Source organism: Struthio camelus, chromosome 7 (assembly GCF_040807025.1).
Source record: "Struthio camelus isolate bStrCam1 chromosome 7, bStrCam1.hap1, whole genome shotgun sequence".
In the NCBI taxonomy this organism is placed as follows: Eukaryota; Metazoa; Chordata; class Aves; order Struthioniformes; family Struthionidae; genus Struthio; species Struthio camelus.
Window position 1 is genome coordinate 10,907,495 of NC_090948.1, and position 15,006 is coordinate 10,922,500.

The 15,006-nt window shown below is 44.0% G+C and overlaps 1 protein-coding gene across 23 annotated transcripts in view; it reads right to left on the reverse strand.

Moving 5' to 3' along the window:
* TCF7L2 (transcription factor 7 like 2) overlaps positions 1 to 15,006 on the reverse strand; it is a 184,054-nt gene that overhangs the window by 25,642 nt on the left and 143,406 nt on the right. For 17 of the 23 annotated variants that reach the window (XM_068951710.1, XM_068951690.1, XM_068951709.1 and 14 more), the window contains 2 exons: positions 2,548 to 2,680; positions 284 to 386 (listed from right to left, as the gene is read on the reverse strand). In XM_068951710.1, the coding sequence (XP_068807811.1) occupies positions 284 to 386; positions 2,548 to 2,680 (236 nt within the window). The remainder of the gene's footprint in view (positions 1 to 283; positions 387 to 2,547; positions 2,681 to 15,006) is intronic. The other 6 variants (XM_068951711.1, XM_068951708.1, XM_068951700.1 and 3 more) reach the window with 1 other exon arrangement.

The following is a 15,006-nucleotide window of genomic DNA, read 5'->3' on the forward strand; positions in this document are numbered from 1 at the left end:
TTCTGCTGAAGGGTTTAAAAATTCATGTTTCACAAGCCAACAGCTAGTTGAGACAACATGCAAAGCTGTGCCCAGCTGCCCATGTTTGTTTAAGACCACATGACCTGGTAGAAGTTTTAATTAATCTTTATGAGGTGGGTAAATTGATAACCACTCAATAAAGTGGCAGTTGGCAAACAGACTTATCTCAATACACACGCATGCGCACACATACACACAAGCTTTTAACATAAATTTTACGCATCAAAAACAAAATGGAAAATAAAAAAATGGAACTCCTTACTGTGGTACTAACCATCCTAGCGGATGGGGGATTTGTCCGACAGTGCCTGGTGATAACGGATAATAAGGAGATATATCTGGAGGATGTGGAGGCCTTGGAATTCCTAGAGAAGAGGAAAACAAAGTGGTTTTAGTACTGAGTCATGGAAATACAGAAATATAAGTAAAAATCATATATGTTTCTATATTGCTAACTATTCTTTTTTAACACAACGCTCATGACTTTGCTTTGAGTTTCCAAAGGATGTTTCTCAGCTTTAGTTTAAAAAGGAGCCTGTCGGTATCTGGTTAAATGAGATTTAACCAGAAACACTGATGTGACTCTCTTCTCAGTCATCTCTTCAACCAGAAATAATTATTTTATCATTTAGGTTAAGAATTTAGTAGTCTCAGCTACAGGTTTGGTGTGACACTGTACTAGGTGCTGTCTTAAATGCCCAACAGAAAGATGGTCTCTGTATCAAGCTCACGGTTATTTTGTTCTCAAAGTCACCGAAGAACACAGGCCCTAACTATACTTTGACTGTGCGCTCAATAGCATGGCGTTATTCCACAGGAACCTCCAAAATGAGCTACCAAGTCATTATAGGTGTAAACGATTTCCACTTTTGGGATGCACGAAAAGTTATTATTTGGTTTTCTATCTGTATCCTTTCCTGAAACCAAGGAGCAGAGAGTGTGTCCTGGAAATGGCGGGTAACGCCGGGGGGGTTGAGGCTGAAGGTGCGTGGCGGGAGGAGAGAGCCCATCTGCCTTCCCTGAAACGGTGTAGCTCCTATTCAGAGAGTAGAATTAAACTCCAGATATCAGGCCCAAATCTTGCGTTCCTTGCCTCTAAAGCAAGTCGGAATTACTCAGCTGAGTAAGGGTTACAGGACTGGGTCTTTCAAGTAACAAGCCAGAGCACAATAACATAATAACAAAATTAAAACAGAGAGCATTAAAAGGAAGGGGCACTGTATTCATAGCTAAAAATTATTTTTTTTAAGTCACTCAGGAAGCTTTCAATCTCTAAATTAAATCTCCTTGTGTGACATTTTCATGCAGACATTGCTTTTTCTCCATTACAAAAACCAAACAGATTAACTGGGCTTTAACCATACAGTGAGCTATTTGCACACTTGAAAGAATGTTCACAGAAGAAAAGTAAACAGTCTACAGACGTTAATCATATGTTTTACGATAACCATTTAAAAGCTATTCCCTGTACTACCATTATTTAAATGAGGGGTTGACTATGCTATTCACTTGCAATACCCAGGGATGGCTGGATGGATTCCTTTTAAGCCATGTGAAGTTAGCATTAAGTACAATTAAAAGGGGCCCCAATCGAAGCATATGGAGCGAAAAACAGCTAATGTACTGCCTCATTCAAGGGCTGGAGCTTAGATAAATTATCTGCATACGTTAGGGACAACACAGAGCTATTCTTTTGACAAACTCTTGACACGAATTCAGTTTCAGATGTACTTTCTAATTAACTAGTTGGGATTTGGGCTAACAAAAACAAAAACACTGTCACTAAGAACTCAGTGCAGCCTGAAGAAGGAAGATTGACACTGTTTGACTTCTCTGGGCCCTCAGGTTAAACAGGGCCTCTTAAAAAGTTAGAATAACATGTAAATTCTATTCTGTAACACCAATAAATCTAGTCAGGATTTTACACATTGCTCTATATTCAAGAAGACTGCCCTTCAGGCTGAACGGAGAGTTGGGTAGACTTACATTGGGGAAAAGAGTTGCAAGTATATAGCTGGAGTTAAGTAGTTAGGGTGGATGAAAATTCAACACTATAGGATAAAAATGGCTGAACTCCTGACACAGAAACAATGGGATTTGGGAATTAAAAGAGCTTCATTTTGAAACCGGTCATGACCCACCACCTTTAAAATTCCAGCTGCAATTTTTTAAGCGCAGATCACAGAACGTACATGTTTAACTCTCTGGGCCGCGCATGCAAACCAAGCAGTTAATAGATCCAACTGCTAGATACAGTATCATGCTCGCAAAGAAATATACCTGCAAACGACCCCACACATGCAATTCTGGTGTCACTACATTGAAGCTTTACGAAAATTCACTCAGTAGGTTTCCTTCTGAAGCCTAATTGGCTTAAAGAGAAGCTATTTTGTCCAGGTTCTTGCATATGCTTTACCTTGTACATGCCCTCTTTGGTGCTCTGGTATGGGAAAACCTTCCCCATAATATGCAAAATGAAAAGATCCATCCACCCACCCTCAAAACACAAAATTATTTCCCACCTACCTGTTTTTGGATCTACGTCGGCTGGTAAGTGTGGAGGAGGGTTTCCTGGTGTGAAGTGCTCATTGCTGTATGTGATAAGCGGCGTAAGAGGGTGTACATGGTGCGGGTGCTGCACAACTGGCACTTTGTTAGACTGTCAAAAGAAAAAAGGTTGATGGTGTTAGGAGAGCTGCAGACTCCCCCCTGCAGCATGAGGTACAACAAACAGCAAACAGCATACCCGCATTTCAACAAGATCCTTACGCGTTTCCAGACCCCTTCTTGGCATTGCCCCTGCAGTTCCCCCTCCACCCCGCTTAAAACCGATTCACGCACTTTCCCTGCGCACGACTTGCTTTAATCTTTTTGACCTCTTGTGCTCCTGTAGGGAGCAGCAGCAATTTTAAAATTTTCGTTTTAGACTCTTGTGCTTCTCCTCTCAGATGCGGGCAAACTTCTCCATGAGAGGCTGATAGAGTCCCCCATTTAATTAGCAAGAGACCCAAGTGCTCACTGACCTGTAGGTCTTTTCCTTTCCCCTTCCTGTCCCCACTTTCAGCTCTGCGTTTTACTGTTCACTGCGAATACTCCAGATAAAAAGCCTTTGTAGTGCTAGAGTATTCCCTTCATCAGCAAGCATTAAGCTGACAAGCGATCACCTGCATATTTTATATATATATATTTTAGGAGAGCTGGTTAATTATCAATTCATCGGAGAGCGCTAATAAATGGAAACTGGATACTAATGAATTAGGCTACTACAATATTCAGCTGTAAAAATAATGTCAAAAACACAGATAAAGTCAGTGAAATTAAAACTCTTGTGGGAAGAATAATCACGCAGATATCATGAGATTTCACTTGTCACATTCCTAGCTCTGGGGGAAAAAATCTTTTTCTTAACAACAATAAAAAAAGAACGAATGAATGAATGAAAGGAAAAGGCAGGCTGAACTGTAACTTACCCTTACAAGATCACAAAGAAAAAATTAAGCTGAAACAAGCGAACTGCTGGACCATTTACTGTGAGTAATCCAATTGCAAAAAACCCTATTCCCCATAGAGGATTTTCACTAAAATCCTACAACAGGGACATTTAACCAGATTAGGTACCAGCAAAGATAAAGAGGCTGGTATTAGATGATGAATGGATTAGAGTCAGGTTTCATTTCAGAATGTGTCTTCATTTCCTTTTATTACTTTAAGTAAGGAACAACTTGCATTAACATCAAGTAAAAGGAATCACATTAAAATAAAGTAGTGATACCACAGCGGCACCCGATAGCGCCACTGCAGTTCAGGGTCCGTCAGTGCTTTCCTGCTAGTCCTTGCTCCTGGAGACGGCTACAACTGCCAGAGGTCAAACCACCCTCACCCTCAAACACGCACACCTTCACGGTGCAGATTTAAACACGTTATTATCTGATCTTGGTTTGAACACTCTGAGCTTCTCTTAAAAGCATTACAAAAATACTTCAGTTACTCTTTGAGAATGAGTTCCTATATTGGGGGAAGAAGAGGGAGAACAGACTAAGAGAAAGTAAAGAAACGTCAGCCTTCCCTCAAACAAAAAACGTCCCTTCACCATTCTTTGGTCAAGACATAACCTAGCTTCGGTCCTTACGGTCCTCTCCCCACCGAGGGGAAGTTCCCTAAGACCAGCCCCTGCCACTCATTACTCTTGCAGCATGGCCTATTTGCTTGCACGAAAATGTCTATTTGACCCACCCATTTGACAATCTGCAAAAAAAGCGCGCATCAAAGCAAAAAGAGAAATAGTAGTGCTTATGCTTCCCACAACTTTTACTTTTTTTTTTTTAAATCGCTATACAGAAGGACCCATGCCTAATAACAAGCACGTGGCACAGGAGAGCCCCCTGTCAAACAGCCACCAACAGAGCGTGGCTGAGACAGCCAACGCTATGAGGTACAGCAGCACGTTGTGTTGGCTGGGCCGTAGGTCATATCTTCGGTGAGTTATACAACCAAGGACAAGCCTTGGTCACAAAGAACCATCATGGTTTTACATCAGAGGAGCTATGAGGTTTTAGTCCCTTAATCCAAAAAGCCAACAGCAATGTTCAGACCAAAAATCTGTTTTCTTCCAAGTCAACCACCTGAGCAGTTCAAAAGTACCGAAAAGTTTTGCAAAGGTATCATGTAACAAATCATATTATACACCATCCAAACTACTAGGCTGGCTATTCAGCACCACGCAACATTATATGCCAAATGACTGGTTGAAACGCCGGTTCCCCAAAAAAATAGTTCCCAGTAAGTGGGATTTTTGCTGGCTAAGAATTTGGTGAACTCCTGCTATTAAGTGACACACAGCGTGGCTGGTAGCTGCTACAGCTCTCTGCTCTCCCAGTTGTTTTCACATTATTGCCAGAAAACTCTCATCCAGATCCCGTCAGGCTAACAGTGTTAATGTCCGTCTTCCAAGGAGAGCTTATTTTCATAGAAACCAGAAACGGTTTTAAAAAAAAAAAAGTGATGGAATAACATTAGAGGGTCAGACTGAAGCCAACAAACAAGAAACAACACTTGAGAGGAAAGCTGGACTTAGGTGTCTGTATTGCCAAAGACAGATACACCACAGGGGGTCATATGTAAACTGTGGGAAACCACCTCCTACTGCTTTGATACACCAAGACCCCCCGCAATACCTCGGTAAAACGGCACGAGTGATAACTTATTATGTATTTTACTTAACACCTTTCAGGGAAAAGAAAAAAAGAAAAAGACAAACAGAAATCAACAACCAAGAGTCTGAACCTTAGTCTGCAAACTTTTCTCCAGGTAAGTAATTTTTGAGTGACCACCCTGAAGTAAAACAGACTCATTTACCAGTAGGATTATTTCCCCCCCCCCTCCCCCCGATCATACTGCGGCAGGGGTGGAGGAGGAGGGAAATGTATTGGGGGAAAAGGGGAAAACTACCATTTACACGCTTAAGAATACTCTCTCCAAATCAGACGAGTCCAAACCATTGCCGCCTCTGCATCTGTATGACTATCCTCCGGCTAGGTTTCTATTCTACTTTTTAGTCTTTATTACACACTGAGAAAAGGGGATCTAGCTTGGAATAGCACACACAATTTGGGAGTCGAGCTACTTAGGCATAATATGCTAAATAAGCTGGTCTTTAACAGCAGCATTCCTGAAGTTAACTAAGCTTCCCTGGAAAAGGGAAACAGAAAGGGCTAGCTGGAAAAGAGCAGGATTAATGCTGCATATGCATCTATCTTTGAAGTCAATGGGAGTTCTGCCTGAGTAACGAGTGTGGTCCTAACCCCATCCACTGGCAGGGAAAGGTAAACTGCAGAAGCCATCAATAGGAGACACCTATTAGATGACCTTAGCCTTCCCTCTGCAAAAGGCCCTTTTCCAACATACACTTGCTAGCACTGCATCGAGGGCAGTTTTAAGCTAGAGGCCTTCCCGAGATGCAGGAATTTCTCTGGCAACTTTTAAGAACACCATTTATGGCTATGTCATAAATGGAAAGTGGAGCTGTACTGGGTATACACAGATTAGCATCAGTGCATGTAATAATAGGAAGAGAACAAGCAGAGATTTCTGTAGAGAATCACAGCACCTACAAAGTACCAAGTCATCTGCTGATAAATCACCCCTCTCCACTGAAAGCTAGGGTCCCACATGCTGGGTTAGAGGGCACCATAAAGAATTGCAAAAAAAACAACAGAAGTTTGCTTTTGTTGATAACCCCTGCCTGAAGCAAACCAGAGGAAATTGTCCCCGTAGGGACCCAACTACTAAATCTCTATATATGATTTTGAAATGCTTCTGGGAGTGTTTAAACACAGACGACTCTAAATAATGGAACTTTGGAATGAACCCTCCCCCCAAATTTTGGACCGATAAGACATTTGAGAGGGATACTGAGATACATATAGCTTACGTTCTGGTAAGTACCTTAAGGAAAAAATAAAAACAAAAAAAAAATCTGAATTTTGGATTAAAACTGCAGGGGATTGTGTGTATAAATCACTGTGTATTAGTCTTTGTTGCATGGTAAGGACATTTCATTAACAGGATAAAAGATGCTTCTATGCATTTACAGCCCAATTTAATACTCCCCACTGATGAATGCGCCCCATTTACTGAAGAAGTTAATACATGCTGTATAAATCAATCGTTCCTAAGTCTCTGAAAGCAACCTAAGACTTGCATAAAATGAAATGGCATATTGTAGAACGCACAAAGAGAAACCAGCCTTTACATAGGAAGAGTTTGGTACTGCAATTGCTGTTTGCAAATTCATAGTTTGATGTTTGGTAATGAAAACATGGTATTAACTCAAAGTCAGAGAAAAATATGCCATAGAAACCAGTGAACCTGGCCTTGCCGCGTTAACGTAGCATTAGTAAAAGCAGGTATGCAAAAAACACCGAAGCTGAGAAAGAGACAAAACCATCCTGCCAGTGCAGTTTGTTAGCAGCCAGATTCCTCGGCGTCCGACACGGCGCTCCGCAGGCCCAACCGCCTCGGCAGCGGCGGCGAGACCTCGGGCTCGCCATCGCTCAGCCTGGCTCTGCGGCCCGGGGCTCAACAGCTAGCGACGGGGCAGAGGGAAGAGAAGGGAGCCTTCTGCAGGGAGGAAACTTAAAATGTTCACGTCCCGAGGCAGAGCTCCGGCTGCTGCAGTCCAGGGAGAGACCCCCTTTCTTGACCCGGGCGACCTTTCAAGTGCACTTAAAGCCTCGAGGTCTGCTCGCCGGCCGGGGCCGGCCGGTGGCCACCGCGGACCCCCAGCCCCGAGCCGCGCGCAGTGCGCAACGTGGCAAGCGAAGATTGATTAGGCACTTGTATCCCAGACCCCCGGAGCCTCCCGCCCGGCCGCCCCTACGGGCGGCCTAAGAGGAATGAAAGCTTGCCATTCACCTTAAAACCTATTAATCAACGCACAGTGAAAACAAATGGAGCTAGAGCTCCGCCTGTCTTTTTTGCCATGTCCTCCTCTTCACTATTCCCCTATTACTTTCCCTTTCTGCAGAAGAAAGATGGGGCCTGAAAGTGCCTTTATGAGCCTAATACAATAAAACAAAAGCAGCACAGAGGAGGGTTTGTCAGCCTTTTCCCCTCCTCCAGGGTGGATGCAGAAGGTCTACAGTGGTCTTGAATTAGCAGGCCCTCCTGGAGTTGCTCCCCGGGCTAAGCAAAGGGTACCATTCAGTACCAGTTTACATTAAAAATAGGTGTATAACTTGTCTCCATGCTTTTTCCAGATGGTGCTATTACAGTTATGCTGACTGTGGCCAGTGAAACGTTAACAGATGTTCCCGAGCTGCTCTGCAGCGCCAAAGGCGCTAGGAAGAGGGGATTTTTTTCTGCCTGAAGGCTGATCTCTTCTTGGTTCTTCTACCTAGCAATGCGCTCTCCCCCTTCTCTTGCAAAAATCCAGAAAACTGAGTTGCAAGAACAGGCAAATCCCAAAATATTGCCATACTTTATCCTCCCGCGTCCAGGCAGGGTCACCAGCGCCACAGAGCAGAGCACCTGTCACGAAGGGCCGCTGCGGGATCACACGCGTCAGCCACAGCTCCGGCTTTACCACAAAACTTGAACAAGAAAAGGGCAAACCAACAGGCTTAACTTCAAACATTCAGATTAACTGAAAAGCTAAAAGCCACCAAACCTGCCAGCTCTCTGCAACTCAGGCCTCATCCCCTTCCCCAGCATAAAAAGTCAATGCCAGTGATGGAGCATTTCCTGTAAGATTAAAGACTTAATTTTACCCTGCTCCATTGAGCGAGTAGACTTGCAGTTTATTTTTTCAAGGGTGTTTTCACACCTGACTAAGCATTTTTCCCCCGAAATCTACTTCCGCTTGCTCCATTATAGCGGATACAGTGGCCTGAGCCCTTTCACAGTTTAATGCAGCTGATTTCTGCCCAAGGTCCTGCCCTAAGCTAACTGCCTATTGTACCAGAAGACAAGGCCTCCATTGATAATCACAACTCCCCCTGCTAAAAAAGGCTCATTTTCTTCTTTCACACAAATGATGACAGGAGCGCTGACAACCATGTGCGGGGACAATACCCCCCCTAGACGGAGCTCGACAAAAAAAACCAACCCCCCACGGCCCTTCCCTTAAAAAATAAAACGAAATAAAAGCAGCGTTTCTGCCTACTCCTGACTGCTTCCTCCCCCTGCCGCCCCTGCAGCGGCCGCTTCGCGGGCGCCGAGCTGCTCCTGCAGGCGAGAGCCTACCTGCTCCAGCAGCAACTGCCCGCTTTCCAAAAACGAGCTCTACAAGCAGTCGCGCAGACCAACAAAACCAGCCTCCCGGCTTGCAATGCCATTTAAGGAAATAATCGTTTTCTTTTCAACTATTATTTTTAAGTTCCCTCTGAATACCGAAGCGTGAAGCCACCGTGTTTGACTTTTTCTGCACCCTTCGCCTGAGAGAAGGCACAGAGGGAAGGGGGTGGGGAAGAGAGTGTTTAAGATGCTCAGGAAATTTCCACTTAATTTTGCCAAAAGGCAATTAGGTGAAATGATCTGGTGACAATTAGCATATGCCAAATCCTCTAGCATAGAAGGAAGGGAACTGGGGTTTAGCTAATTACTGCCTTTTAGTTCTCATGCAGGAGAATTAAAAATGTTAGGAGTGAAACATTATTATTAAGTATGCTCACACTCCATTTTCAAAGCTGTTGTGGACTGTAATCTTACTATTACAGTACTTTGCTTTTGTTTGTTTTTAAGAGAAGTAAAAAAATGAAACTTTTTAAAATACATGTTAGGTGCTACACACTTAGCCTGTGTGGTGTTACTATAATGTCAGGTCGGACCTGAATAAGCACCTGTTTAGGCACAGCTGTATGTTTTGAGATCCTTCAAAATTGCTTTTAATTATGCTCATGCCAGTTCGGTTTTGCCTCACTCATTTTCATAATGCTTTACTGATTAAGAGAAAGCACTCTGCTGCATTTGTTCTGGCTGATCTGTGCCACGTTTGGACACAGGAGTCACCCCAGCCGATGCACCCGTAAGTTGTGGCCTGCACATACCCAGCCACGTCTTCCACTGTATCTCAAAATTTCATCAACAGGTGAATTTCCCTGTAAGAGAAGGAAAGGCAAGGTGCTCAGATGCTTTATGTTTCAGGCACTGAGATGCATGGAGCTATTTACTCTATTATGAAAAGGAGGGGTAGCGTTTCTTCCCCAACCTGACAAGTATTCTGTGCTTTTTTCACATACCTTAGGTATGTGACTAGATAGGTATTATCTCCGGGGCAAGCCTTCATTTTGTGTAAAACAAGGTAAAAGTGAAAAGGTGGCATATTTTGGACTGTAACAAAAAAATACTGTTCTCCAAAGTAGTAGCCATAAAAAGCATCCTGTATACAAAAATACCGTGTAGACAGACTGATGAAACCGAAACAGGTCTTCAGGAAATGATCCTTATCGCAAAGTGGATGGAAAGGGAAGGATACAGCGCAATAATGCATGCACTAAAATTCAGAAAAGATGGGAAGAAGGCAGAAATGAACAGAAGCAAAAAAGTGATTGTATAATCGCCCTGATAGACCTTATTTTAATGTGCTTTGCATGAATATCTATTACCGTAATTTTACTTACTGTCTAGAATTCTGTAAAATGCCACATTATAAAGAGCTTTACTTCTTGCATATGAATCGTATTTCAGCACTAGAAGGGCATGCACTGTAGGAGAAATAGCTGCACTGATTTTGTTAGGCTATCTGTTGACTGTTCCCTACAATAAAAACTTGAATGTAAAGCTGCTGAAAAACAGAACATGAACAAAAAATAGCATGTATGACCATATCCACTGTTTTTAGCTACTTCAGTAATTCAGCTCCTTCAGAACTATTAAAAAACGAATATGCATATCATGCTTTAAAATAGGATGCCAAGTTTTCAGTACAGCTTCTAAAAATGCAGTATTCACGGAATATAGTGGATTGTGCTTAATATCAATATGCAATACGTGTATCAAATGTATATTAAATAGTTTATCAAATAACAAGCCTTTAAAAAATGTTTTCAATTTCAGTCATTATGTATGTGCTCAAATGTTACACATCGCCACAAAACAATTGAGTGACAGAATTAAATAAGTCCAAATCAATCATTTTTAAATTAATTCAATATGAGCTTTCCCCAAAACATGACATTGAACGTACATCAAAATTTAAATGTCCTACAAATATTTTAGAAGAAAAAAAACCACACACATTTATACAGAGCTATCATGCCTTTTGCCCTAAACCTCCACTAAAAGAATTCCTCTAAAGGTAAAACGCTTAAAAGATTTCACCACTAGTCATGTAAAACCTGCGTATGCAACAACATGCAGTGAAAGAAGAAAGATCTAAGTAACTGTCATTTTAGATATTGACTAATACTATTATAAATCTCTACAGAATTTTATCACCTCCATGTTTTATATAAGAAACGGCATATAAATCAACTAAGCAGACAGGCAAAGGTATCACAGATACTTAAGTCATACAATTCCTCCGTCTCGATCTAATGACTACATAAGCAAGCTTGGCAGAGGCTAAAAAAACAAAAAAAGGAAAGCAAAAAAAAGAAAAAGCCCCCAAACCTTCTGTGAAAATGAGATACTGTCTAAAATTCTCAAATACATTTCCATTTTTCTGTATAATTACAGGGAACGTACAGAATTGGTTGACAGGTCAGTTTCCTTTCTCTAATATGTATTAATATGAGAGAAAAAGTCTCCTGGACTTCTGATGAGGAGCACAGAAACACTGTATCAAGACATACACTATCTCATATTTATCATAGTTCAGTATTATTTTTCAGATTCCTTTATCACTGAATGAAAGCATTTTTATGTAGTGTCCCTAAAATTTTAATCTTTCACATTAGGTCTGAGCTTTCTGAAGAATTCAGAAAATTCAACCGAGAAAGAACCAAACACAGGACCAAAAGCACCTAATTAAAAATTAGTACCCACTATTTTCACTAATTTCCCCCCAAAAAAGTTAAAAAAATCTCACTTTTTATGATAAGAGTTGAACCGCATCATTTCCAAAATCCCTTAATTGCAACCTATGGTGCCCTGCTGCAAACCAACTTTTTCTCCTAAAATAACATTTTCACCTTCGTGGGTTCAGAGTTAAGGAAAGAACGCACTGAAGTGAAGAAAGCTTTGAAGTGGCCCCCCTCTCCCCCCAAAGGAGAAAAAGAAAAGAAAGACAGAGTGATGTCACGTTCACTGTGAGAATGTATTATTGCGTATATAATATACAGATAATGCACACGCACACGCTTCTCCCTTGCTGTTAACCGTTGTTCAGCATCTGTAAACCAGAACCTGAAACCTGCTGCAGGAGGCTCTGCAGTCTCCCCCCACCACGAGCACTCCCTCATCCCACCCTGGAAGCACACGAGAATTTCTTCACCCCTCTCCAAAAACCACAACCAAAGATCAGGCGGAGGGAGGAAAAAGAGGAGGAGTGCAACGACTCTGCTGTATTGCACCGCTCCGTGTAGACAAAACCTTGCTTCGCAGCTTCTTGCGACTATGATAAAATTAAAGCGTCATCGAAAAGTCGCGCTTCGCCCTAATATAAAAGACGATTATCATAAAATAAATAAATAACAGTAACGTCGCTAACAAAGGTCACAGCTAGAGATGAGAGACGCCCGCTTAATTTTTTTTTTCCTGTTTTGATTGCACACACTAGGAAAGAAGGAGAGCGAAGAGAGGGAGAGGGAGAGGGAGAAGTCACATAAGAAGTTCAATGGTCAAGACGGAAAGCGCACACACAGAAAGTGCTACTCACCCAGCAATTCAAATTGAGATGCCAGCAGCCGAACTGCTGGAAGAGAGAGAACCCAGAGGCAAGCGCTCCTCCTTTACCACTCAAATCTTCCATTCCCACTAAAATTGCATCCCTCGGGTACATAACAGCTTTGTCTTTCCTTCTCTTAACCTCAAAAAACTTTTTTCTTTACTGTCTAGATGCCAATTGCGCTGGCTTTGTATTATTTTCCTTGCAGCTTTTCTCTCTCTCTTTTTCCTTCCCCACTTCCCCCCCCCTTCACTTAAAGTACTGGAAAAGCTGTCTTAAAAGATCAAGATGTCTCCAGTTTTTTGGCCTGGTGTTTTCTGAATGCTCAAAATCCACTGTCATGTTGGCTATGAGAAGTGTCTTTTTTCTAAATTGTCTGCTGCAGTTATCAAAATTTAGAGAAGCCTCCTCTCTTCTCTAGTGTATCACTTTACCATCCTTTCAGGGAGCGGGGAGAAGACTTTTCCCCCCCTACGCAGGTATGTCTGCTCAGAACGGCTAGAAAGCAGTTACCTTGGAAATCAGTGACAACGCTACTACAAGCCAGGTTGCACAGGTGCTACTGAGCGCGGCGAGGAAACAGCGGCCGGCCGTGAGGGAGCATGATCAGTTAAGTGTAGCAAGCAGTCACTTTATCTGCAAGATTGTCAAATCCCTCAAAACAAATTTCTTAGGGGGAGAGCTGTAAGAAAAGTGTATTTTCTTGTCACTGTGACACAGGGGTGACATTTGGCAGACCTTTACCATTCGCTCTGGTTCCCCCCCCCACCCGCCCCGTTTTCCCTTACTAGTATTTAATATTTCCACCGAGCCCACTGGAAAAGGCAAAGGCAAGAGGAGCGCTGAGAGCGCTCACGTTACAGTGCCCCGGCTATTGCATTTTCGCAAACTGCTCCCGGGTGAGGGGGGACCGGGGCGCCCCGAGGGCACCGGCGAAGCGGCCGCGGGGGTGGCGGGGGGGGGGGTCTTTCCCCCTGCGCCTCGCTTAGGGGCCACGGCGCTGCGAGACACCCGCTGCCCAAAGCCGGCTGGCCCCGCGGGCGACCGCAGGATCGGAGCTCAGCAACAGCCGGTTTCTCATCTTTTATTTATCTGTTCCCCTAAAGTTGCAAAGTAGCAACACGGGCAAGAGCAGTAAAAGAGGGAATCATTACAAAGCCACCGCCACGTCCTTCCCCTCCTCACTTGCCCAAACGAGTTTGTTAATCCTGACGGTCCCGCACCCCCGCAAAGCGATCACCGGGCGGGCTCTGCGCCGCTGCACAGGGGCGCTGAAGGAGACCGCTTGCAGGCACTGGTTTTCCCCACACGCATCTGGGTGACTGGCGCAGGCGAGCTCACCCCCCCTCCGGCCCCGGCCCCGGCCCCGGCCCGGAGAACGAGCCAACAGTACGCAATTAATAGAAGAAAAAACCCTAAAACTCCGTTTCACGCAGTGAGACCTTGAATGGCTCCAGGTTCGCTTTTGTGAGGAGTGTTTTTAAGCGGTAGTTTAATCTGCAGAGGCTGTGGGCTAAACAAAACCCGAACCGAAACAAAACGCGAGGCTGGCACCCCGGATCTGGGAAACATTTTTTAGGGGAAGCAAAAGCAAGCAGGGGAAACCTCGAAGCATTTTCTGCCCTCACCCAGCAGCGTTTCCCCCTCTTCCTGTACTTATCTGGCCTTCGCGTGCAAAGCGTCAGCCAGCAATCTTTAAGGCCCTTAATACCAAAACAAAACCCTGCGATTTCCCTTTACATGGCAATAACAAAAGCAACGAGGCTCCAGTTTGACAAGTAAAAAGCCCCAACAACACGGCAACTAATTGCCTTCCCTCCCTCTATTCACAGCAGCCACCACACTCCAGCGGCCGCCTTTGTCACACGTGCAATTTCCTAAGTAAACTGCGACTTCTTTGGCTGCTGATGGACAGTTCCCAATCTTTTAGCAACAATAACTTATACAGTGCAGTAAATGGGATGGGCAACTTTAAACTAGGAATCCGTGTGCTGGCTCTCCCGAAAGATACGAGGAAAATGGAAGCGACCCGACGAGCCAACACTTCCCAGGACCTCCTATTCCCCCACCCCCCTGCAGCAGCTCCTGAATCCGCCAAGTTTCCTCCAAATCGCTCCTGCCCGGACTTGCGATCAATTTGGGCTCACTTAGGTCTGCGCTGCGACTCCGGCTTTCCCCAAACCGTTCGGGGCAGGCAGCCCGGAGCGGGGGGAAAGGCAGCGGCTGAAGGCAGCGCGCAGGCGGCAGCGGGGGCAGCCGGGCGCCGCGCGGCGCAGCGCCAGCGCACCCAGCGCGGAGCAGCCCCCTCTCGCCAAGGACGCAACTCGCTCCTTACCATGAAATTGCAATCACACAGGGGAAGGAGAGACCAAACAGAGCTGCAGTTCACATCACACATTCCTAGATCCAGGAACCACAGATGCTAAAATGAAGTTTGATATTTATGGGAAGAGAGGGAAAACGCATGTCTTGGCATTTTCTAAAAAGTTAAAAAAATATATATGCATCCCCTCTGCTCATTAGAAAAAAAAAATTTTTCTTTTTTTGATAGGGGAAAACCGCTCTGCTAGTTTAAGCTCGAGGGGGGAGAAAAACACAAAACAACCCTCCCCCATAAATTTCACGCCTTTCCAAAATAAAACAGCACGGCAAGTTCCTAC